This window comes from Rhea pennata, chromosome 2 (assembly GCF_028389875.1).
Source record: "Rhea pennata isolate bPtePen1 chromosome 2, bPtePen1.pri, whole genome shotgun sequence".
Taxonomy (NCBI): Eukaryota; Metazoa; Chordata; class Aves; order Rheiformes; family Rheidae; genus Rhea; species Rhea pennata.
In genome coordinates, this window is record NC_084664.1 from 63,167,331 (window position 1) to 63,195,011 (window position 27,681).

The 27,681-nt window shown below is 34.6% G+C and overlaps 1 protein-coding gene across 1 annotated transcript; it reads right to left on the reverse strand.

The window, feature by feature from the left end:
• Positions 1 to 9: 9 nt before the first annotated feature.
• Positions 10 to 25,974, reverse strand: ZPBP (zona pellucida binding protein). The gene is made up of 8 exons (XM_062568493.1): positions 25,968 to 25,974; positions 24,786 to 24,866; positions 21,834 to 21,959; positions 14,081 to 14,230; positions 11,980 to 12,198; positions 9,237 to 9,310; positions 6,706 to 6,883; positions 10 to 110 (listed from the first exon to the last, which is right to left on the reverse strand). The coding sequence occupies exons 1-8, from the start codon at positions 25,972 to 25,974 to the stop codon at positions 10 to 12; spliced, it is 936 nt and encodes a 311-aa protein (XP_062424477.1).
• Between the last annotated feature and the right edge of the window lie 1,707 nt (positions 25,975 to 27,681).

A 27,681-nucleotide genomic window follows, 5' to 3' on the forward strand; every position in this document is an offset into this window, starting at 1 on the left:
GTGCAAATATCACAACAGCTCACACTTTGTTGCTCCATATATGAAACTGTCATTGCACGGAAGACAGTGAATTCCGTTACTGGGATTGTAAGATCCTGGGCTGCAGACAACTTTGGACAAAAAAAAAAAAATGTGAAATTTAAATGATACTGATAAAGGAATTACTTACATTTGAAATATTTAGAATGCATCTTTATCTATTTTAAAAAAAAACATTTTTTCAGCATTCTATTAGTTGATGATTAAAAAAATTATGTATTTTATACATCTACATATACATATATTTTATTACACTGTATTTCTGTCTTCAGCACTTCTCACTGCATCTACCTGCAGGTCCTTTTTCCACCAGTGAAATCTTAATATGGTTTGTGTCTGAAAACGTTTTAACGAATACTGTAGCTGCTTGTGTAAATAATGCAAAATAAAGCTGAAATTTAAGTTCTGATAATTATTAAGAAGTAGCGCACCAATAATTTATCAAACAAGCAGAAATTAGTGTTTGACATAAAAAGCATCTTTAATGAAATGTTTTTTCCATACATTCCATAATCGTCTGACGAATGACTTTATTCTTCGTCTATACACAGAAGACTAACTTAGCATTAGGTTCTTGGCAGAAGAAAGCAGAATTCGAGCTATTTGATCATGCTGTCATGAACCTCACTTCATTTTGGCAATGGTAGCCTTTCTTTAGGATGGATGTATTTTTAATGATCAGTATTACTATTCATCATGCAAAGGTATTTAAGACTTTCCTACCTTTTGCAGAGCTGCTATCTCCCTTGTTATTGGATTTTGCCTGGCTTAATGAAGACTCCTTAGTCACTACAGCAGAAGTCTTCAGCAGGATTTTCAATAATTCATCTCCTTTACCTTAGTTTACTCCTATCCTTCAAGGGCTATGACAAGCTTGTCTAACATTTTTTGCCACAGCTATTGAACGAAGAGGGCTTTAAGGTTCTTACAAAATTTGAGAGAGGAATCCCTTGTAGATGACATTAAAATCTGGTATTTTTAGTACATTAGCACAGGCAAGGCAAGACAGCTTTACAGGAAACATAAAGCTTTACAAATAAACATAAGCAGAGGCATTTCCCAGCCTACACATAAATCCGCTTGTGCGCCAGAGGAATAACTATATTTTTTATTGGAAATTATAAATTATATTTATTTATCTAGTAAATCCTTCAATATTGTCATTTGATATAACTGGAGCAAGGTACATTTCTTTTACAGTGGGACTGTAAGTTGATTTTAAGTTTATTTCTCAGTAACATGATCTGTTTGTTATCTAGGGGAAAGCAGGAAAAGGAGAAAGGAGTGTGAAGTAGGTGGCCTGTAGATATTCAGCCAGTGCCTTGAAAATGTCTTTAACCAGTAAATATAGCTTGTCTCTATCTTTTTCATTGAACTCCTACTGGTATACCATCACTCTGAAAATATAAACATCTTAGAAAAGTAATCTATCTTTACAGCATATTTTATGGACTAGCCATTTCACACCTCACCAATTTAAATGCACGTAACATTCTAATTTGTTTTGTATCCTATGAGCTAACAATATTTTTGACACTCTCCTGATTTTTAGGACTACTTCAATATTGTTTGCATAATATATTTCCTTTTAAAGTTTCAAGTTATTACATTTCAAAAATATAATCACCTTACTGTGTGAAAGAACTGAAGAAAATAAAATTAAAGCTATTACATTCAGTATCTAGTCTATTAAAAATCACTTTAGAAAATGAAGCTATGCAGAATAATAATACAAAACAAAAAAGTAATTCATAAAGCTAATATGAGTTATGTTATCGAGCTCTCTCTCCAGAAAAGCCCTACAAAACATAAGAAATTTTGTACTATATTAATGTCATGGTTGCATCTGAACAAAAAAACAACTGAAAACAAGGAATCTTTTTAAAAGAAGAACTTATATTTAAAGATTTTGTTGATGTGTGACTCAATCAACATCTTCAAGAAAACATTACTGGTGGATCATATCTCAAATAGTAGTTACCTAAACATTTTAATTAACCTATCCTAGAATACTGTGCTCCATATAACATAAAACAGAACTTTAAAAGTAGAACATAAAACTTAGGAGAAATTATATATAAAAAATCTAAGGTGCTTGGACTCATCAGTTCTGTAAATTAAGGACTGTTAGAGAGGCAAGAGACTAAATGGAATTATAAATCGGTAGCAACTCCTCTCTGGAAGTTATGGCCTCTACAAAGTCACTCAGTAAAGGGTTCTGCCTAAGGCTTATAGGTTGGTACCTGATGAACAAGGTTTTGTTGTGTTTCAGTGCTTTGTGCAAAACAGATTTCTCTAAAGATTTATATGTCAGACAGTGATTAATCAGGTTAAAATGATTGACTGACTAACTCACAAAGAGATTTAGACTAGAAAATGGGAGCAGAAGATGAGACAATAGCTCAATTTTTAATGCCATTTTAATATAAAAGCAGAAGGGAAAAAACAAATGAGGATACAGTATAGAAAATATGAGACCAGATTATAGGGACCAAATGAATGCAAGTTCCAATATAGGAGATTTAAACTGGTAGATGATATGGTAAATGAAAGGGTTGTCTTTATGCAAAAACTGTGTGATAGCTGTATGAAGGAAATGATGCATTGTGCATGCAGCGCTGGGCAACAGCATGGAGGAACCAAAACTACTAGAGTATGACAGAAGATGAGATACTACAAAAAGAACAGATAGAACAGAAGTAACTGAGCATCCACCTCATCCAGCTGTTTTGCTGTATGAAAAGTAAAAATAAAGTAGATCTGTATATGAATCCTGCAGAAGATATGCATGCTCTATTTCATCTTTTCTCCTTGTTATTGTTAAGCCTACCTTATAACCTTTGTAGTTATGTCTTTTCCTTATTGAGACCAGGAGCCTAAAAACACACTATTCAGAGTTTAACGTACTTAAATTAGAAAATCTGAATACTATCTTTTTCAGTGTTCCAAAATAGAAATGGCATATGAAAGGGTAAGACTATCATCTGAGGTCTGCAATAAAACTGTGGTGCTACCCTATGATTGACACTAACCTTTGACTGGTAAGTAAGAAACATATTATAAATTTTTCAGAAAAGGGAAAAAGAATCCAGGAAACTATGGATCAGCTGATCAGACTGCAAGACTATGTAAAGATTTCAAGGATGAACGTTTAAGCATATAAAAGCAAGCTGAAAATGACATAATTCAATGTGGTTTTATAATGAAGATAAATGTCTAATTAATTTGAATCTGACAAGGCAGCACATGCAAATATAACACATTATGGAAGATTGGGATTAGAATAAAAATTAGAAAAAAGACAAAACAAAAAAAATGGACAAAAATCAGAAAAAGAAGACAGTAGCGAATGATGCCTAAAAAGGGTTGGGGAGGAATTGCTAAAGGGATTACTCATGAGCTTACTCTTAGACAAAGTTTATTAAATACTTTCACTAACAAGGTTATCACAGGAAGCCCCAATGAACTATGCTGATGACACAAAACTGGGAGATGTTGTCAATAAGGACAAGATTTAAATAGGAAGAAATAAAGAATGAGAAAGGCCGGTATATTTGTTTAAAAGAGATCTGTGAGAACTAAGTCAGAATGAAAAGGGCAAGCAGTGTACTGGGGCATCATTTTAGACCCAAAATAAAAACCACTAATGTTGTAAAAAGTACTGGTAAGAGTTCATCTGAAATACCATGAAATTCTAGTCATCCTTGTGCAAGAGAACTAAACTCAAAATGCAGTATATGAAATGAAGGTTGGGGAATGCAAACTCTTAGGAAAGCAGACTGAACGTGGATGACTTGTTCAGGTTATAAAATAAGGGAAAAATCTATTTAAGCTAAAGAGTTCTATATCAGGATAAATGTCTGTGAAGTTCCCATGAATAAATTTGGACTGAAAGTTCGATCTCTAATTGTGAAACAAGAGTAGCAACATACAGCAAACATCCCATATAGTTTTAAGATGGATCTTAAAACTGTACTAGCTGGGTTATACAACCTGTTTCCTGCAACAGCAAGGAGAATTGCTACTGCATAACCCAAAAGTTGCTTGCTGCCATATTTCCATGGAAATGTGTTTATCAAAATGTTGCCATGAATAAATGCATGTTTCAGAAAGGTCCCCCCACTGTTGCAGAGAAGGTAATGGGAAAATATGTTATTTTCCTTTTATGTAATACAACAAGAAATTATAGCATATCAAAAATAGAATATGAATCTATTTCATATTGCTGAAAACAAAAAAAAATAGTCACATTGATAGTATAGCTATATAAGTAGTAGTAAAGCTGAAAAGAGGTCTATAAAACATGACCCCCCCCAAAAAAAAAAGGCTGAATTTGAGATGGTTTAGTATAATTAAGAGAGTATCAGGTGAAGAAAACATCCACTCTTATAGGATATACAAAAGCTATTGTGAAGTTAAAGATAACACAACAGGAAATAACGGGTATAAACTTTATCAAGGGAAATTAAAGAAAGATCTTAGGAAAGGGTTTTCCAGTACTGAGGATCTTGAATACTGAGTTACATTTCTTTGGATGACTTTGCAGTCTATCTGTCTTTTGAGGTTTTTAATATCATGCCAGATACATCTGTCAGGAATGACTGAAGCTGGTATCTTGACTTGAGGTAGAAAGATAGACTGGTTGATCTGCAGAAAATGCTTTTGGTGTTATCATCTATGATGTGGTGTTTTGGATTCTGGGAAATGAAAAGATTAATTTTACCAAGCCACGAGTTATGGAAAAGAGTATGCATTTGAGGATGCTGACGGAATGACATCTACAGTTATGTGAAGTAGAAAGCTGGCAGATTTCAAGGCTGACTGTTCCAGAGCCTTAGGTACTTGAGATCTGAGAACTTCTTCCTATACCTGCCAAAGATGCATCTGTTATGATCCCAGCTGAACTGAAATAAATGCTGTTTGTAACAGCTCGTTGGGTTGACACTGGTGTAGAGCTATGTAAAATTTCTGTCTAGTGCCAGAAGCAAAGGAGAATGGCAAATGAGAAAAAAGCATTAATGCCCAATATTTATGTTAAATACCATTAGAGCTTAAACTAATTCTATTTTTAACTTTAAAAGGAATACAAATTAGTTTGGAATGGAGTGAGACTTCAGATTTAGGTCTGGAACAGAGGTATGACTTGCATGTGTGGGAGAAAAAAGAAAGGAAAATAAACTCCTGAACCTTTTGTTTATGTTCGGGTTAGTATAATTATCTTAATGAAGTCTGGGAAATATAATTTATTTTACCAGGAAACTGAGCTAGTAGAAGCTCAAATACTGGTAACTATATCTATTTACCTACATGTTCCTGAACTTTTCTTTTTTAAAAAAATTTAAATATAAACATAATATAAACATAATGTAAACATAAAATATTAAATTATTTTAAAATATAAACAGCACTTTCTTCTTAAAATATAATAATCTTTTAATATGCACATATGGATTGCTAAAGCCTGTTGTGTTAATGGGAACTAGCTTTGCCAAAGGGAAAGAAAAAAGGAGGAAAGTCCGTGACAGAACTAGAGTCTATACATAACAAAACTTACTAAATGGAAGACAGCTTTTCTAAAAGTGATTTTAATGTCCCTTTCCTTGAGATCATGTACAACAATAATGTACAATAAATATAAAAACTTCTATATGTATTTAGCCCTTCCAAATGATTTGTTATATTTTGCTGGAAGGCATCCATCAGCAAATTTAAGTTTCTTCTTGTAATCAGAACAAATTGGAAAAAACAATTACATGCAGGAACACTGCCCATGTCCTGCAATTTTACAGTCATCTCATTATATTTGCTATTTTCTTGTACAATCTTAACATTTCTTTTTAAAATGTATTTCATTCTCTAAACCATGTTTGAAATGTAATCCAGTATTTATCCAGTATTTTCTTTTACCATCTAAAGCTTGACTATAGATTTATTCTATGTTTGTCTGTCTTCTGTTGTTCGTTTGAGACCTCAGCCTCAAGATTTGGGAATCATATGAATGAGGTTTTGCAGGGGTGAGGGGGGATATTTTTTAAAATATTGATCCAATCCTTAGTGTCTACTGGGAGTGATCTCATTTGTTTCGATACGTGGACTGGTGTCAGTAAAATTATCAGAATTCAGTCCACTCTTTTCCATTTTATCCCAAATGGATCATAAATATTTACAAATTTAAAAGTCTTTTACAAAGTTATGTAAAGAGAGTATTTCATCTTTGACTGTCACTCAATTCACGGCTGAAATGTTACATTTAAGACTGTAAGAAAGCACTAAATTAGTAGCCTTTTATAAATTTAAGAACAAAAATAATTCAGTCTTGTTTGTCTCACTTGAAAACTAGCACTTCAAAGATTCTTTGTCAGGTTATGGACTTTCCTTGTGAACTCCAAGGAAAAGACTTAATCTGATTGATTTTAATTTAAACCATCCCTAGAAACTGGGGGTTTAGCTTAAGATTTAAATCAACCTGATATTAAAAAAAATTTCCCAAGGAATAAAAGCCTCAGTAACAAGTATTTTGGTTATCTTGACAGACCTGACCAGATCAAACTCAAACAGCCCAAGCTAGTATGGTTGAAAAATTTTATAAAGTTGAAGAGCAAGTATTTAATCAGCACAAAAGACATCTTAATACTAAATGCTTTGTATGATAAATTGGTCACATACCACAACAATCTGGGCAGTCTGGATGTCTCAGAGGATTCATTCCATATCCTGGATAGCAGTGATCAACCCATACCATTTGCAGAGTACCTTCAATGTAGTATATTTCAGGCAGTTGTTCAGATCCTCTCCTCGTAATTTCCGCTTGTTGCTTAAAAAAGTTCTCTATGAGGTTTCTTGCCTAAATTGAAAGAATATTTTTTTTTCAAAATCTTTGTAACAAAGACGTAAAAATACACAGAAAGACCAAAGAATGTGCTTATGAGTTAGGATTGGTATAAGATTTAAATGATGCACTACTAAAGCTTTTGACTCTATCTGACAGGTGAAATGGAAACAGCAGGGCGATGTGGTATTCTTGGATACATTAATTTAGATAAACTCTGATTAGTTAATACAATGTCTCTGAAAGTGGTCAAGATTGTATAAATAGAATTTTAAAACTAATCAATGGCAATTTTGTCTCCATTATACATTTGTAATCCAAAATCAACAGCCTTGTGGCTTTCAAACCTACATAAGTACTATTATTTAGGCCCATTTATATTTCAAAAATAGTTTCCATCTGTGTTAGCTGTCTCCATTCAATGAAAAGAAAATGTCAAGAATTTCCTAGAACCAAGTAAACTAAAGAGATTATTATATCAATCAAATGTAATAACAGAAGACTATTTCCCTTACTTAATAAGAAGATTTGCAGAAATACAGTCCAAAATAGCAAAAACATTATTTTCAATCAGTGTAGAACTAGTAGCATAAAATTACAGAAAAATTAGGATTCACAGAAGCTTAACAGCATCTGTTCCATGTCCCCAGTCAAAGGCAACATAGGCTTTTTAAAGATTCTTTATTTTATCTGGATTTTTTGACAACTTTTTAAAATGCCTTCCACTGGAACATTAAAGATATTAAGTCATCACAGTTAAATTAAAATTGTGAATTATAAACTAAGAGAGATTAAAACATGTAACAAAAAGCAGACCCATTGGCAACCTGAACAAGTCTGACAGTAAAAACTATCAGTGCTGTGTGTCCAGACTGTTCTTCATTTGTTCACAGGGATTAATTGTATACTTAAATCAAAAAAGAGGAAAAAATTTCAATAGACTTGCAAAGTCCTATTGGCAAATGGCAAAAGCAAATTTATTTCTGCAATCTTAATTTGGCTGTCTTGTATGAAAAAGATGAACTTTGATCATGAGCTTTTCCCACAAAATTTGGGGTTTTTTTTCAGTGGGCAGGATGGAATTTGCTTAATGAACACCAGTTATTTTAGACTTCCTAGCCCCTCCAGCAGAATTCCAAAGCATGAATTATGTACTTGCTATTTCTTGGAGGGGAAGAGACAGATGTTTCAAAATGGTATTCAAAACAAACACTGTATAGAACAGAGGGAGCACCTAAAATTAGTGTAATACGAGAGAGTTGTTTAGAGAAGTCAACAGAAACACTGAGGTCAAGATTATTTTGAGCTCTCCCTTCTATTTCCCTCTAGTGTCTTAGTCTAAATTTCAGGACAACATATTCAGGATTCACAAAATTTTCTTCTGAATGTGGACACATTGAAAAAAAAGGGGGGAAGGAAAAAAAAAAAAAAAAAAAAAAAAGTCCTCTTTTAACCAGGTATCATCTCTTTGGAAAAATGACCCAAAGAGAATCAGACCCTAAATCTTTCTATACAGTAACGTATACAGGAGTTCATCAGCATGTTTGTGACATGAAGCACGTGTGAACTTCCTGATGGATTGTATTATGGAGCAGCTAAATGTGTGGAGGACAAGGCAGGAAGATGACTGCCAATGCAAAGATACACTTGACTAAACAGTACTACAAGGCTGTAACAGCAGTAGTAGTATTTATCCTCCATGCATCAATAACTTCCTCCAGAAGTTCCTTAGCAATTCATCTCTCCTCCTCTCCAAGACATTTTCTGTGAAATTCTACCCTTTTCATACTTTTCCTTCCCCTTTCTCTTTACTTCCTCTCTTATAGGAGAAGGTATGCCTTCCTCTTGTCCTTCCCTCACCGTTTTCCTTTCCCTCAAAGAAAATCCCTATTAATTTTTCTGAATCAACAGCTAAGGCATTCACCTAGAAAGTGAGAGTCTGTTTTTTGGTTCTCTAAGTGACAAAAGTCTGCAAGCAGGTAAGTTTTTATCAGATCAACAATTAGATCACTCTGAAGCGATGAAAAGGCAGTCTGCATTGCAAGAGAGCATGTTCAATGTTTGTAAGTCAGTACATGTTCAAAGCTTCCCAATTGCCCTGCTACTTTTCATACTCAGTATTTTACTTCTGTGTAATTATCTCACTGCTTGTTATGAATCATATCAACACTCAATACAGACTGGTAGTGTAATCTGCCTTACCCATAAGGCCAACAGAACATTAATATTTTTAACTGACAAAAAATTTATATCCAATTGGTCATTTCTAAATTTACTAAGCAAAATGTGCTCTATGTTGATGTTATGCTTCTTTTATTAGAGTAGCTTATTCCTGTTAGTTAATTGTTTATTCCTCTATCTACTGTACCTTGCTTAATCTTTCAGATGTGTCACAAGTGATTTGCTCACATGGCCTGTTGTTTTCTTTGTCTAATGAAGCAACTGTAACAACATACAGTCTATTTACAGAGGAACAAAGTCAATGAAGTCAACACCAAGCTTTTTTTTTTTTTTTTTAATTTACTGGTTTAAGAGTCCGATCATCTCTGATGCAAGTATATAGGAATTTCTTTCACATTTCAGATGTCTGATTTAAAACATTTTTTTAAAAAAATCACCTTACTGAAACTTCTATGTCTAGTTTTCAGCATACTTAAGTATTTCATAGATGCTGACATTTAATTGTAAATTCTGATGGCAAGGAAATGTCTAATCTTAAAACCTCCCAAATTTCAGTAGAAATAAGTTACTCCCTCTACAGTTACCTGCCTGTCATTGTGTTTTTATACAGATTCAGTCAGCCAAGAACACCTACAATTCAAGGTTCAGCTATTTCTGCAAGAAACTTGTATTTTCTCTCAAGAACAATCAGGACAGTATCTAGTGCTCTTAAAAATACCACCCTCCCACCCCAATCCACTCCACTCCAGCAAGACAGGGGGAATAGCACAATTTGATGGAACAAAAAGAATTATGTTAGCTACTGTAGCTTTTCAACCTGACTGGATTCACGTGGAATGCGATTTTTTTCACAGATATGTGTACTGGAGCTTTCCTCTCACATCTCAATTCCTGATGCTCATGCACTCAAGTCCTTCTATTGTCATAAGACTCCCTATGATACAATGAACTGAAGGAAGATTTGAAGTATGGATTTAGGAAAAACACAGTTACATTTTAGTAATCCATTTGCATGGGTCCATGTTCCTGATCAATTCACAAGTACAAGAACACATTATGGTAAAGGCCTGAGAAATATTTAAGTAAGCAGCTGAAAGACTGCTTTCCAGAACTGACATCATTAGATTTAGGAACGATACATTAAGAACAGAATTATCTGTTAATGTGTGAATTTAACTCCTTATAATATAAGCTTTAAACACCTCTGTAATGGAAGTAATTCTGAAACACCAAATGCTGCTTAGAACTCCAGAAGTATTTTATTAGACTTCAAGCTACTTAAGAATCTCTAACTTACCACTGGCATGAATCAACCTTTAAATCCACCTCAAACTCTAACTAGAGAATTTCTTCTCCTAATGCTCAAGCACTGTGGAATGCATACCTCTTGGCTAAATCTCATTATATAGACTCAATAACCCTAGAATTAACCTAAATAGACTATCATATTAGTAATGAGACTCTTTCTTTGCGTATGTCAGCGCTATCTGTTACAAATGCAGGCTTCAGAGAATCATGATTGAATAATGATTTGTTTCTATAAGCAATGATATTTGGTTTTCAAGATGGAAGGAAACAGAAGTGTAGTTGGTGTACTTTGTTAAAAAAGGGTCTACTCAAAATGCATGTCTTGATACATAGTGACTAATCTAATACGAAATGTATCAAAACCATTGGCTTTTTGAGAGCTGAAAGAATTAGAAACTAAACTCAGGAAATTATTAAAGATGTTCTTATGTATATTCAGCTCAACAATTATATTTTACTGTATCTTTGGGGGATTTGAATCTTTTAATAACACGAAGTATTTCAAACGCACTGCCCATTGATTGGCAGTGCTTTACAGTTACTTTCAGACCTCATTCACAGCATAAAGGAGTTGAGTCTTTTGTATGGTTTCAGTGTTCAGAAGGAATGTACTGAAAAGAGTCTCAGAAAGAACAAAATATCTCCTCTGGACTGAGACCATGCTTCGATTTCTGACTTCCACAGTTCTTGCATTTAGTGAAAAGCTGGGAATAGAAACATTTTATGAAAACAAGTGAAAATGTACTTTTAATGATTGAACTTTATTGGAGGAAGGTGAGTACCTAAGACACTGTGAGCTCTTCACAGCCAGTCATTTATGTATAAACACACCCAGATATCAGGCATCCTAAAATTTTATACTTACTACTACACACATTATTACTACTTTCTGAAGCCCAGAAAGTAGTATCTTTAAATATCCTCTAATTTAGTAACATATACCTAAACCACATAATTGTTTGCTTTTAATAATTATGGAAGAAAACACTTAAAATATCAAAACCAACACAGTATTTTTGGCAACTAAGTTTTACTCAGGTCTCCTTTAGGCACTTTTGTTTTTTCTGAGAACAATAAAAAAACCTGAAAATTACAGAATTTTCCTCTTCTGTTGTTGCCAGTTAAGGAAGGGAAGGAACCAAGATTTATCTCATTTAACTTTAGTTGTTGAATAATTAGACATCCAGCCTTAGCCTGTCATTTAGAAATTGTTTGTAGAGACTGAGGCACATCAATGTAGTGATTTAGATGGGTAGATGAAAGTCATCTAGGGTGTTAGGGAAGGCACTGTATCACTTTTCTTCCCATGATGGTATGCAACAAGGGACATGATAATGTTTTATGATATAAAATTAAAAGAGGAACTGATCTACTCCAAACTAAAAAGTTCCAAAACTGCTCTGAAATAATGTAAAAGGCATACTTTTGAATACCTCAACTTATCTTTTTGCTGTTGACATTAATTTTGCATACAATACTTTGATGCACTTTTACAATCTAGTAACTTTATTATTAAACATGTAAAATATTTTCTGCATGTAAGTAGTAAATATATCCCACTAAAATCATTTTCATTGACTATAAAAATGTCAAATAATCTTTAAAAGCAAGGTAGATTTTACCTGAAAATGTAAAGAAGATTTCATTCTGTAGACCTGCTCTCTGCATTTTTACATGATGGCATTCTGACTTAATTAATGTAACCTCACAAGAAAGTTCAGCAACAAGTTTGCTTAGCAACTGAAGCAATGTTTTCTCAAAAGAAATATTTTCAATACTGTTGCAAGGGGCTGCATGATACTGGGCTGTAAACTCATAGTAATAATTGGGATCAGAATAAGCTGGAGGAAAAAAATGTAGATGATGATGAGACCCATATATGAAGTAAAAAGTAGAAGATAATCTCTATATCTGAAAATAAAATTGCCATTTAAAATCTCTACTTTATAAACAAAATCTTTTTTGCACCCCACTGAATTTTTAATGATAATTAAGGTATGTGGGGCCAGCTGGAAACACTTAGAGATTTTTCCAGGTCAGCAGTGTTATTTAGATCCACAGGTAAGTCTTACTTGTTATTAATAGGATTTTTTTAAAAAAACAACAGGAAATAACAGTAAAGGCAACAGGAATATGAAATCTAAAATAAAAAAGTATGTTGCAAAATACCATTTAGTATACGGCAGAACATTTCATCTCACAAATTATGTTTAGTTATGAGTGTGCGTTTTGTATTTCTTAGTTGAGTATCACAAAGCTATTTTAAAGGGCTTAAAAATGGAATCTTTTTTCCCCAGAGACTGATGGAAGATGCAATTAGTAAGATGAACAGAAATTCCTTCTGTACAAGTATGGGTACCTGAAAATGCTACTGTATAGGTATGAAATTTATGAATGGATCAGCTATTTCACCTCTACCATGAAGCTAACTGCATATCTGGATATCTTTTACAAATATGCCAGCATATCATAAAATGCATTTTCCTGCTTATTTCATGATAACCACTCTATAAACCTAAAACTGTAGATCAACAGAGCAGCAGGTTAAAGGGCAGCTGAGAAAACTGTGGTAACAGACTGAAGAATAGAGGTCATGGGTAGAATCATAGAAAAGAGAAAATGGAGGGGGACAAAAGAATGAAGGAGAACTAAACCAGCTGAAAGAAAAAGAAAAATAAAGCAGCAAAACATCCAGAATATGGCACCCAATTAAGACAGCTCATTAGACCTTCTGTCTTTCTCTTGCCTCCCCGAATCCCTTTCCCTTGCTGCTGCATATTCTGGTGTTTTTTGTATAGTTGTTTGAAACTTGAATTTTGTATGCTACTATTTAGACTGGATATGTGACTGAAGAATGTGAGAATGTATTACTGAAAAGGTTTCTTTTTCTGTAAATTTTTCCATCATAAAGACCTGTGTTTCAAAGAAACTTCCTCCTTTTCAATCCAGTCCAGCAGGCTAATTGCTACAAGTCATGATTTTTCTATTTTAGGGATTCTATGCCAAAGTTAAATTAATTTACATTAGAGGTTAATTTAGGTCATTGTGCTCTACTCCAAGTCTCTAAATGAGCATTAGTTTGCATTTCAAATTTAAGGTCATAGTTCCTACTGAAGGCAAATAGCAGCTTTTGCCTAGGTGTCTGCAAGAATAAAATAATTTCCTTTAAAGAAGAAAAGATAGAAATGAGTAAGTAATGTTACCTTTACAATCTTTCATTTTGTCAAGGACATATTACCTCCTCACTGAAAGAAGTGTAACCAGAACAAGAAAAAATGAGCTACAAATATTACATAATTATGAGATATGTACTCAAAAAAAAACCAGTCATGGTACAAATTAAGGCATTAACCTGATGTGAAACAAATCCATGTGGCTCTGTTACAATTAACTTCACAAGGAGTAATTCAGTTTAAAATTATACTATTTTTATGTTCTTGAGGATTACTGCCTACTCAATTCATTACATACTTAGGTTTCTTTTAAAAAGAATGGTATTTATAAATTTCTCAATCAACTAATGATCTTTATTTAGGGTTTTGTAAATGACATTAAATGAACTGTCTGGTAGCAATTACAATTAGAAACAATTTATCCTGAGAAACAGAATGACTTTACCTCTCCACGTTATATGCTAAATAAGCCTACTTATTTAAAAACAGCAACATGAATTTTAAAACTGTTTTCAAGGCAACAACATACTTACCACATTTGATAACTTACCATAAATAAGGTATTTCATTATGAGGTTTTTAGCAGGTTGCTCTGCTGTTAGCTTATAAACGAGGGAACAAGTATAAATGCCACTCTGGTTGGATTTGAAACGTCTAAATATTAAAGTTCCTGTCGGTGATATTTTCACACTGCTATTTTCTAGTAAATACAATAATGAAATAAGTTTAGCTGTCGTAATGAGAAAATACAGAGAAGGGTCCAAATAATTATTTACTCTTAAATTGTGCACAGAATAGTAATATTATGGACTCAGTTGAAGGCACAAAACTCTTTAGAAACTGATTGAGTGTCACTCAGTTCAGCATTTTGCAAATGTGCCTTATTGCTGCTGAGCTTTCAAATATCAGGTCACTATGTTTTTATTTCATCTCAGCTAACTATTGTTTTCTACATTACCTAACCACTTCCAAGAGCAGAAAGCTCCCAGAAACAGGGCAAAGTGGGCATATATTCTGTTTTAAATTTACCTTTATAAAGTCACACTGATGAGTAACCTTTCAGTCTTCAGGAATTGCCCCTACCAATTTGCTGCTGCTAATGTTTAACAAGCAGTAAACTTCAAAGTAGGAAAGACAGGAAGTTCTAGTTAAACAAGGACTCTAAGATAGACACTCAGAAAAAATCATATGTATATACTAAAATAAGTCACATATGTTTAAAATTATGATAGATAATCTTTGTGTCCAAAAAGAGATGTGTTGTTATGTAGATATGAGCCTGGAAAACAAATCCTTGGTTAAGTCAAGGCACAGGGGAAATGAAATCCTGTTTAAAGGACAAATTGTAGGTGGGTCTCTTTAATTAGGTTTTTAAAGAGAAAGAAAAGCACTGCTTGAGGTCAGACTTTGGGTGCTGATGATAAACCATACAGCTGTCCTATGTAGCCTGGATGTGGGTTACATGATGATAGTTGATTAGCCCTTTCCTGACTTGAGAAGTCCTCAGGCAGTGACAATATATATCAGGGTTTCTCAAATATGCAGCCCATCTTGCTGGCAGCTGTCAAAGAAAACCTTGAGAACCCTTGGATAAGAATCAGTTATAATAGATTTCAAGGTAAAATACTCTCTTTGATAAAGTATTTTGAGAATGGTTTTCTGTTTCCATTGTCAGAGGCCAAAATAAAAAGAAAAATCTCAATAACTTCCTAAGTAATTTGGACCTTTTAACATCTACACTTTTACATCACACCAGATGCAGATGCACCCTAATTTTCCTAGAGAGAGATTTTAAGAAAGGTACTGGCAAAACAACATCTTGATTGTAGTGCATCATTTGTGTATACTTAACTGGACAGTATAGGACAACTTTGCTCCTCATGAAGCTATTTAAGCTTTTAATTAACTTAGTTTTGTCATGGATAAAACTGTGGTTTTTAAAAGAGAAAAAGGAATCAAGTGCTTCTTTTAGTGTCAGGTAAAATCAAGAGTACCATTAAAAAGACTGAAAGTACAAATTGTTTTGACAAGCTTGGGATTTCATGTTCACCTAGGCTCTATAATCAGTGGCATACTATCCTTTGGTTTTTAGATGATGAAGAGGTTTTTAATATGATGATGAACTACTGAAATGCTAAGTCTATGAACTAGGATGTCATTTGCTATTTTATGCTGGAAGAGCTAATAGATAAATCTTGTCTGAAAACCAGCACAGATGTAAGAACTACAGCTCAGATCTTTGGCATGTTCAAATGTCTTGTATCAGCCAGAAGAACTAATACTGTTAATTGACTGGATTGCAGGAGCACCTTTAAGATGTATGGCAGACAGCTTTGCTATACTTATAAACTCAATTACTAAACTGCAAAAACGGCAAGAAACTCGCAACAGACAAAGCTTGAAAATCCAGTCAAGAGATTTGGCCAAAGTATTTTCTGAAAATATATCAGAAGAGATAGGAAAGGAAGAGTTCTTCTGATGGATTGGGTCACTGATTTTTAGATTTTTTTTTCTACCTGGAACACTTGAATGCTTCATATACCAGAAAAGATTTGAATTTTATTATAATAACCATTAATTATTTTAATGCTATGTCTGTGTGCAAAGAACCTCCTTTTAAATCATGAAATCAAGAGCTGTGGTTTTTTTAGTTTTATAAAAGGATTCACACTTAAAATTCCTTGCTCCATGGGATAAATACTGGATAAATACTGCCTTCTCAAATGAATTTGGGTTCCCAAAATAGGCCATTAGCTTTAAAATGAAATTATAAAAATAATTGAATTATCCACACTTTGCTTAAAGCTATTTTTTTTCCATCTTATTCTGCTGTAGTAGGATCAGTAAGACAGGTGAGCAGGATGCTCACCTGTGAATTATACTAAATGACTGAATATGCCTCTATTACACCAGAGGCATTTCACATGCGTGATGGACAATAGGAACATAATCAAGTTCAGAGGTTCCTTGGGGTCAGTAAAGAATGGCATGATTTAAAAAAGAACTGAGGTTTTTTTCTAATTTATGTTAAGAGAGGAAGTTGGACAATTTTCCAGGATCCTTAGGAACTATAAGGATGCAAAAAGTTCCTATTTTACTGTCAAAAAAGCTATGATTATCAGAATGTTGTGGTATGTTTCTTAACTATATTCCTATATTCCTAAGCTATATTCCTATATTCCTTAACTTCCCATAACCTGTGTAATTATATTTAAAATTAAGTATTCCTGTATTTTTGATTGCGTTTACTAAACTTAAAACCAACAGAATAATTCTCCTTCCATATTTTTCAGTGCAAAAAAGAAATTACTCCCCATCCTCCCACCCAATCTCTTACTCAGGCCAGTTTTACAGTAGAGCAACTCCTAGGATGCGAAATGATGTCTTAAGAGAAAAAGTAAATGACAGCAGAACCAGGCCAATAAACTTTTCAGAAACCATTTTTTCAGACATTCAAAAAACAGGTATCAATCTAGATTTTAAATTCGAATCTTCAGATTAAACTACAGAGTGTATCCAAATTTAAGTATTTAATATCTAAAGATATTCAGAGAGTTAAATTTAGTGGTGAATTAGCCATGTACAGGAACAAAAGATAATATATAAAAAACAGTATATAATAAACATGAATGCACCTGAAATGTTTTTTTAGGAGTAAAATGCTACCTACTCCGTTTTTACAAAATTTCTCAGACAGCACTCCAACAGACTCTCATGTAACATGTAGAAGGTTATGAGGCATGAGTATGCAGATATACACATCTGCTAAAAGCAACTTCAGATTTCCTCTTATTCTCCTTCCTTCCCTCTAAATCTAAGAACTGTTTGATATACCAGTAATAGGTTTTAGTGTATGTGCGGTTTTATATCATAATAGAGAAGCTAGCTGCGGGTATTTAGTTTGTTGGTTGCTTTTGAAGTACTTTGCTTTACAGAGCTATAGTACACATTTTATCTCCTATAAAGTGATAATCACAACCATCCCTTCACACAAATATTCCTTCTGTATATGTGTTAGGTGGCAATGTGTATAAAAAGCAGTAACTTTCCTGCAACTCCAAGTTTCTTGATTCCTTCCCACCAAACTAGAACAAGCTGATTCCAATGTCAGTATTAGCAAATATTTTTAAGATTGAAATGCTTTCTATTCTTTTTGTTCTACTTTAGTGTTCAGAACATCATCAAAAATGCCGCTTTATGTAGTGAAACCTAAGATGCTGAACATCAGAAGTAATTATTTTAAAGTTTTTTTTTCTCTGAAGTGCATCTTGAAAAACTTATTCTCAACTAATCCAAAAGCTAATGTTTAAAAACTTCGAAGTACGATTTCCAGATCTTACAGATCCTACAGAAGAGTTGCTAGGCTAACTCTGAAGAAAAATGGCTTGCTAATTTTAAAGTTATAATGATTTAAAATTACATTTTGTGCAGTATTTAATTTTTCATTACTCTTTCCACTGCATGTAAGTGGACTGAGAACTATCTTTGAACAAAACTGCTTATTCAAAAAAAAAAAAAACTTTTTAATGGCTTTCAGGAAAAAGAAGGGTTTACTGGTCTTTGTGAGTTTTCACTGTAGTCATGATGTTCTAAGTAGTTAGACAAACAGAAAAAACATTCTTAAAGTGTACCTCAAGGCCTGGTGTGCCAGCAAGCAGGGAGGGGAGGAGGATCTGATTTTTCCAGCTATGACAGTGCAATGAATGTATTCTCTGACTACAATTCTGAAATAATTGCATTTATATTGAAGTGTTTCAAGAAGCAGTATTTTTGATAGCCTTTCCTAAAACTGGATCCACAATTCTACATTCTCACTGAAAAGATTCTTTCCAACAATCCCACTGAAAAAGTATGAAATAATGTATTGTGCAAGCTTTATGAACTTTAATTTCCTACTAATATGGACATTCTCTATCATAGATATTGGAAGACTGGCTAGTCACTCTGAAACCCAAACAATTTTTGTCTCTTGAGGTGGATTAGAAGTTTTCCAAATTGAGGCCAAACAATCTTGTTTTTTTCACAAAGCAAACACTTCATAAGCTAGAAATTTAGATTGCTTTTTATTTGTTTATACTTTCTATTCTATGTGTGGAAAAAGCAGGATATGACAACAGACCTAGGAGACAGAGAAGTAGCTTGGTGATATTTACCCAAAAAAAAGTATTTTCCCTATTGTAGTGGCTGAAGCTGACACCTTCTCATTATCACTTTTTAAAAATAAGTTATTTTTATAAAACCTCTCTCATATCTATAGAAGGTTATGTCAGAAAAGTACAAGCTTTCTTTTATTGAAACATTTTTGTCCTCCTGCTGCTGATTCTAGTATACCTAAAGCTTCCACAGAGCCAAGAACCCCTGCCCCTCTAGGTTTTGTGCTAAGGTTGGCATAGCAACTTGGGATATTACTGAAGCCATCTGCAGGAATAAATTTAAACCTGACAAATGGAAGTCTGAAGTCTCTACGGTTCTGTTCTACATAGTCAGATCCGTCAAAACTGCAGCCTAGGTAAACAGAAGCCAATAGAGTGAAAAGAGCAACTTATTGTTAATTGTGAATACAGAGGTTGTAGTCTGTCTGATAAGATTAAGCTCAGTACTAATACACATGACAACATCCCTGATATGTCTGTCATGTGTCACAGACTAGGTATCAAAATATATCAGTTACAATACAGGGGACACAGCTAACCAGCATATATCCATCCCAAGGCGGATGAACAATTTCATATAAGATGACACAGCACACAGCCTGAAGTATAAGCAAAAATACCTCTCTGAGGCAAAAATACTAAAAAATGCTCTCTGAAGGCTAAACCTGTTATCAGACTCAGAGCAAAAACATAGTACAATTTTAAATGTTATAGAAAAGTGAAATACTCTGTTATGAAGGATGACATGTGGAGGATTAAGAATTATGAATCTCTATGGTGGAAATGGTATTTCAGATTGTCTGACAGGGAAAAGTTACTTGAAAATATAAGAAGACCAAGGAGAGAGATCTGATAGACACTAACACAGACTGAGAGGAAAGCAAATAGGATTTAAAAACACTGCTATTGTAAAAGGATGGATGGTTCATAACTGAACTGTAAACTAAAGTAAGAAGTTGAAAAAGTTTATAAATTTCAACATCACCATGTTGAAAAAGAAATAACATTGAAGGGTAAATGAGATACACATGGAAGGAGACAAAAAATAACACTTGGATTCCCTGCTGAAACTTGGAAAAATATCGCTGATTAGCAGGTCACAGTCTCTAAGGTATCCTTTATTATTTGAGAAAAGGATGTATGTGCAAATAGTCCAACATACTCCATTCAGAAACATCAGAAAGATTTGGCATTTTCATGTCATACTAGCAGGTTAGGACGAGGCTTTCATTAGAGGCATCTTTCTAGGAAACAAAAAAAAAAAAAAAAGGAAAAAAAAAGAAAAGTCTGCTTTAAATTAGCTGTGAGCAGTTTAACCATAAATTGAAATTGGCAAGGGATGTGAAGGCCCAACAAAAAGATTTACCAGCAGAAGGAAAGCAACAAAAATGCTGACCCAGGGCAGAATGGGGTAGGTGTGCTACATGGAAAACACTGAAGGGCTCAATGCCACATTTGTTACAATCTTTTCTGGCAAGATCTGGCTTCCAGTCCCCCTGCCAGGCTCTCCGAGAGCTTAAGGGAGGTAACGCTTTTCATGGAGTATGGTATTAGCAACTCACTTAAGTGAGCTGGACATATACAACTTTATAGAACAGAATGAGACATATTTGAGAATGCTGAGCATCCCTAACTAATGCTTGTTGTCTGTTTTAAAAGTCTGGTGATGAGATCCCCAATGATTGAAAAAAGGCAAACAATATATCCTTCTTCAAGACAGGCAAGGAGGAGGATCCAGAAAAATGACAGGTCAGTCAGCCGCACCTCAGTCCCTGCAAACATGGTAGAACAAGTCCTCCTGAAAACCATTTCCAGGCATACGCGTGACAAGATGGTGATTGGGAACAGGTAGCATTGATCTGTCATGGGCAAATCATGCCTGACCAACACGACTGCCTTCTGCAATTAAATGATTGCTTCTGAATATGAGGGAAAAGCAATAAAGCAATAGATGTCTACACTGAAAAAGTTCAGCAAGGCTTTGAACACAGTTCCCCGTTTCATCCTTGTAGCCAAGCTAGGGATATATGGACTGGATGAGTAGAATACAAGGTGAGTGTAAAGCGGCTTGGATCATCATTTAGAATAGAAGTCAGTGGTTCAAAGTCTAACTGGCCGACAGTTATGAGTGGCTTTCCTCAGGGCTAATAATAAGTACCAGTACTGTTTAACATCTTCACCAGTGACCTGGATCACAGGACAGAATGCCTTTTCATCGAGTATGCAGAAAACACCAAATTGAAGGGGAGAAGTGGGGGAAAAAGGGGGAGGACTGATAAACTGATACACTACAGGACTTTGCTGCCAAAGGGAACTTGCAAGGCTAGAGAAATGGGCTGCCAAAAACCTCATGAAGTTCAACAGTGACAAATGCAAAGTCCTGCACCTGGGACAGAATAACAGCAGTAACGTAAGCAGTTGGGGACCAGATGGCTTGGAAACAGCCCTGCAGAAAAGGACTTAGGAGTCCTAGTGGACTTTAAACTGACAATGAATCACAAACACGCTTCTGCAGCAATTACAGCCAACTGCATACTGGGCTGCATTAGCAAGACTATAGCCAGCACAATAAAAGTGATTACTCCCCCCCAACACGCACACTCAGCATTCATGAAAGCACTCTGGAACAGTGTGTCCCCAGTACAAGACAGACTCTGACGAACACAAGTGAGTCCAGCAGAAGGCCTCTGAGATGATCAGGGGACCAAAGCATATGACAAGAGGCTGAGGAAATAGATTTTTAGCCTAGAGACATCTAAGGAGGGAACTGCAGTCTTCCACTACCTAAGGGAAGGCGATGGAGCCAGACTATTCTTAAGATGCACACAACAAAAGGACAAGAAGGCAAGATGGTAAGTTGCAAAAGGTACATTATGAAAATTATGAAATTAGCTTGCCACATGCCCTGCTCTGTCTGGTACTTTTCAAAGATGCCACCATTCTCTAGAGATCTGCAGATGTGTTTCATTCTATTTATTCATTTATCTTTATCCCTTTCTTATATTGAAAGTTAATTTACATGATACATATACATTCACAAAGTACCCTCAGTTCTCTTCCTTTTATGTTCCCACCTTTATAACCTTCATGCTCCTTTTTTGGGGGGGAAAGGGTGGGGTTCAGAGAGTATGTAAGAAAATGAATTCTTACCTGAGAGAATATTACCACTGGGTCCACGCCACTGGGATACTGGATCAATCAGTTCCGAGTTTCGCAGACGATTTGTAACACACAAAATACGTGGACTGTTTTGATTCAGCTTGACATAAACCTTGACTGAAAGCAGTTTATTATCATTAGTAACATATTTATCAGTGATAGTCTAACAGTAAGCTATGTAAATTTCAGGATAGTAGTTCAAGGATAGAATTGATAAGAGTTGTAATTTTTGGACTGGTCCTGTTATTAAATAGTAGTTTTGTTTTCTCATGAAAATCAAATTAAGAGAATTCTTTCTAGCTCCATGTTTGTCTGGTTGTATAAAGAAGAACCATAAAGCACTGCAATATCCTCTTAAATGCACTTATGGCACTTGGTAAGTTCTCACAAGCCTGGACTTCTGCAGTATTCCCTCTCAGTTGGTGTCTATCACACATGGAGCAAGCTGCATTTCAATTTGTTGATCCAGGCTACTCAGACTTGGCTAAGTCTTACTGCTTCCATGCTATTAGCAATTGCCTTTTACCAGACTCTGCAAAGTGCACTTGGTATTTGTTTGAAAAGTGGTTAGTGTTACATTAGATGTTGAGTTACCTATTGTTTCACTCGAAGATAAGGAGATGGAAAACAAACTGAATAAGGTAAGTATTTACTCAGTCTTTTCCCATGGTAACAGAGGTGTGCATGTCTTGCCTGAGATTTTTAGCATACAGGTGCTTCTAGCTCTTCAGTTGCTTCAAAAAAACTACAAAATTTGTATAATCACAGGTCATAATCACTCTTAATATAAGGACTTCAGTATCTATAATTTATTTCCCTCCCCCTGACATTCTGCAAAGCATCTGTCATCTTCTTCAGAAACCTGTGATGATAGATGATGCTATGACTACACTCCAGTAAAATTTAGACTTAAATATGGTACTGTGCTCTGCGTCAGGCTACCTTAATGCTATTGAAAAGCTACAACTAGTATAAAATACTACAGATAGTATAATTTTTCTCATCTGGAGAATCTATTAATTATCCAAACTGAATTAAATAACATAATGTTAGTCTGCCACTGGCTATTTCAGATTCTCTGCAAGTGGAAAACAGTCCACATATTTGTTGCAGGAAGGGATTAATGCAGGGAAAAACAGTTTGCCTTTTTCCATTACAGTACTGGTGGTAATGACACCACTTAGTGTTCTGTACCCTCCAAATATGATTGTTTGCTTTCATTAAAAAATGAAAAGCCACTTATACTTGTGCTACTTAGTAAGTCGTATTAAGTTGCTTAAACAGAACACAAACCTAGGTTTAAAATTTAATAAACTTCAATAATAAATAATAGCTAATATAATTATAGTTGATACCACTTTTAGTAACTTCAGAATTTTGTAAGTCTTAAGAACAGGAGATATGTTGCAGTTCATCAGCTTTTTACAGCAGGCTATATTGTAGAAAACAGCAAAGTATATCTTTCCAATTGTACAGCAGTATGCCATGGAAATAAAGTAATTTACAGGGGGGGTGCATCATTTTTTTACCCTGCAGCATAAAAATTAATTCTGAAATCTACATGTTAAAGCAATTACAAATGTGACCAGTATTTTTCTATTGTAAATCCTTCATACTTTTCCTCAAATTTACTAAATTTCTGACTTTAATAATAGTCTATTGTGGCAAAATTCTATATATCTATGTGTATCTCTTCCCTTTCATAATATAAACTACCAAGAGAAATTTTTAAAAACAGAATTATTTCCCAGAATTGTTTCATCTTTAGACAAAATTTAATAGGTCTAAGAATCTGTACCAAAATAAATCAGGGCATGTCCTCTTATTTCACTCTCCCCTCAGAGAGCAGAAGTTTTAGAGATAATTTGTACATATTCACACTGTTGAGTAAGTTAACAAAAAGAGATGTAGAACTCCCACTGCTAGCCTATGACATACCTATGTAGCATACCACAATGCAAAGACACTATTTCAGGTAAGACTGACTGTTCACTATTGTGCTGCACAACTTCAGTACAGCACCTGACTGATACTTGTATATTGTCTTTGGTTCTCGTATTAGTTCAAACAGAAGAAACTTGACTTTCTACATCTGCACTATAAATATTGGAAAAGTAATAATGTAAAAAAAAAAATAAAGACGAAGAAGAAGAAAGAGAGAGAGAGAGGAGGTTGCTTTCCAACCTTTGTATTCTATATACTTTGAAAATGCCTTGCCTGGAAGGCTGGCAAATACATTCCATTTTGTTTAGCTTTTAAATAAGTGCTTTCATTTGTTTTTTTATATGTTTATATTTTGGCAGAGAGAAGGGAAGAGAAATCATGTTTCCCAGTTGCAGCAGCATGGTGCAAGGAATAAACGGGAAATTAAAGGACTATACATTTTGTAAATAGAACTCCCAAGGGGAAAAATATCACACAGGTTTCTGAGTTCATTTTCATTTGTATTGTATGAAACCAAGAATTTCACAAATGTTAACCATCAGTTTGAAACCAGATCTCCCATTTTACAATGGAGCACTGCAATCACCAGGCAATCACCTCCATTATAGTGGATATTTCTCTAATAAGAAGCTCCATCCTGATCTTCAAGAAATATCCATAGAAATTTAGTTTTCAAAAATAATTGCATACTTGGGTAAAGACTCTTCACTGATAAATTCCCAACCATATGTTTGATCACCCTGGCTGACAAATGCTCTTCTGTGTTCGTGAAATGCTTTTTTGTATGGATCAATCTGAAGAAATTACTTGTGCTGATTTCCTATATGATAGTCAATTTTGAAGAAATGTGCTACAAAGAACTATGTGCATTTCCTGGACTAGGACTTTATTTTAGCCTGAGGTTTGTTCTCCATTTTATTCACTGATAGCCCTCATGAAACCTATATATTATTGTTCTCACACTCATAGGAGAAAACTGAAAATTTTGAAGAAAAATACCTGGAAATATGATAGATCCCACTATTTTTAAGCTACTTTCTCCTGGCCCTGCGCTTCTTAAAAATCTCTTTGAGGATTTAACTGTTAAAAGATAAAACAATTATATTAATACAACAATTAATTAAATTTATCTGAAAAAGCAAACATATTTTAAGTTAATCTATGCCTTTAGCGGACTCGTTTTTCAACATATATCAAGTTAATACCTGTCTCTTGCCTTATACAAGTATGATTCCCATTAAGGTGACAAAAAATAATGATCCGATACAGAAAAGCCTCAGAATTATGAACAGCACTTAAGATTAACTAAATATAAGCATTACAAGAGAACTAAGACATTTTAAATTGAGTCTATTTGATAAATACTGTCCAAAATGAGTAAAATGTAATTGCATTGTTGTGATACCATCTAAGGATGCTGACCTACAGAGTATTAATGAATTAATAAGCTTAGTTTTTGTTATTACTATAATTTTCTAAAAATTAGTACAATTTAATATATGTGACTTTTACATAAAAAATAAGTTATATTAAAGAGCAATGGATGAGAACCAGCTCTTGCCGATCTGATACAAATTCTCATCTGCTTGTGATTTCTACACATGGTAATGTTGCTGAATCAAGTGTACTCATGCTGGTGTAAAACATGCATTTATCAAGCTGTGTACTAACATAGTAACTAAGCTGAAATTGACTGTTAAATAAGTAACTGATTTACTGGTTAAAAGGAAGTCTTAGCATGACTAGGTCTATATAAAAAGCAGTTAAGTGATCCCTTTCTTGATTCCCCTTGTTTCTGCTTCAAAGGCTAAGCCTTCATATTCTCTAACAGGGTAGTAAACCAGTAGCAGCATTTCCCCAGGAAGCTTTTCAAATGGTGACAACAGAACTAGTGTATAACTTGAGAACATTAAAAACAATGTCAGTTAAATCAAAGCAATCTACTACAGAAAAAATTTATGGCTATTTTAATTTCCATTTCTTCTATTTTAAATAGAGACTAAAAAACTAAAACTTTTTTTTAATTGTAAAGCTCTGCAAGATATATAACACTTTTGAAATAAAAGTGAAATATTTTTCAGCTGGGCATTTTACTACAAGTCAGATCTAAGTTTGTTTTACAGAGTTTCAGACGATACAGAACTGAAACCAGCAGAAAGATAACAGTGGTTAGCCAACTACTCGGCATTCTGCGTTCTTTGTCTCCACCTCCTGCTTGGAAGGAACATGAGTTACCGGGAGGTAAGGCATGTTTGTGATTTCTCGTTCTTTTAGTAAATCTGGAAAAGAAAGCAAGTAATACAGGAATAGAAAGCCTTTAATACAAAAGATAGATAGCAATAAAACAATGACTATATCATTAGCAGCAATTATTTTATGAAGAAATCTAAACCACTAAACCATCTAAACCATGTGACCCCAGATCAATGCTTGTTGCTAACTTCATTTCAACACTGACAAAGTAAAAGCAACAACAGATACTCTGATAAACTGGTTTTAGGTTAAGGCATTTGTTGGGGGCACAAGGGTTCTGGGTTCAAGTCCCAACTTTCTTTTAATATATCTCGATTTGAGCAATAATGGGAAACTATCAGTTCATCTCATATAATATATGATTGGTACTCATACTTTACTACCTTACAGTGTTGCTATGAAAAAGCAAGGCAGATCCTCCAGCTTTCAGGACAAGATAATCAAAGTGAGATAAAAAGAACTGTCTATACTTGTCATTTCAGAATGCAAGCAGAATGTTCTATTCAAAATATTTAGGCAGTATGAAAAAGTAACACCTCACAGGAACAAAATCTGAGAGAAGATAATCGCAGGAGCAGTCTCATGTATGATGGATTTCTGTGATTAACAGTTTAATTTACTTTGCAGCATTTTCTTTACTGTGTGCCACTTCTACAACTTTCTTTGAGGAGTAGAATTTTCCAAGTAACTTAATTTTCCCCAGAGACCTTCTGCATGGTTTGGAGGTTGTTTTTCGGGGGTATTTTTTGTTATTTTTTCACAGAATCACACAGAATCACAGAATGGTTGAGGTTGGAAGGGACCTCTGGAGATCATCTAGTCCAACCGCCCCTGCTCAAGCAGGGTCACCTACAGCATGTTAGACAGGGATGCATCCAGGCAGGCCTTGAATATCTCCAGAGAAGGAGATTCCACCACCTCTGTGGGCAACCTGGTCCAGTGCTCTGTCACTCTCACAGCAAAAATTCCTCCTCACGTTCAGGCAGAATTTCCTGTGTTTCAGTTTGTGCCCATTGCCTCTTATTCTGTCACTGGGCACCACTGAAAAAGAGTTTGTCCCTGTCCCTGTCCCCTTGCTCCCTTCAGATACTTATACACATTGACAAGATCCCCCCTCAGTCTTCTCTTCTCCAGGCTAAACAGGCCCACCTCTCACAGCCGTTCCTCACAGGGCAGATGCTCCAGTCCTCTAATCATCTTTGTGGCCCTGTGCTGGACCCTCTCCAGTAGCTCCATGTCTCTCTCATACTGAGGAGCCCAGAACTAGATGCAGTGCTCCAAATGTGGCCTCACCAGGGCTGAGTAGAGCAGCAGGATCACCTTCCTCAACCTGCTGGCAATACTCTTTCTAGTGCACCCCAGGATACCACTGGCCTTCTTGGCTACAAGAGCACATTGCCTGCTTATGGTCAACTTGTCCACCAAAACTCCCTTTTAACTCTTTTTAAACTCTTTTTAACTATCATGGATTAATTTTTTCCTCACTAGAACATTCATGCTATGTCTTTTAGTTTTCTGCTGCACTGATAGAAACCAAAGTATTTTTTCACTAAAATTCAGGTCCCAAAAGAACACAGGATCAGATTCTCCATTGACAAAAATCAGCACATTTGATTTTAATAAAAGCATGCTAATTTATATA

Coding starts and splice junctions, on each gene's coding strand:
- ZPBP (XM_062568493.1), bottom strand. Junction 14,231..21,833: donor CAGTGGTAATATTCTCTCAG/GTAAGAATTCAT, acceptor TGTATTTACTAG/AAAATAGCAGTGTGAAAATA. Junction 9,311..11,979: donor AATCTTCTTTACATTTTCAG/GTAAAATCTACC, acceptor ATGTTGTTACAG/TTGCTTCATTAGACAAAGAA.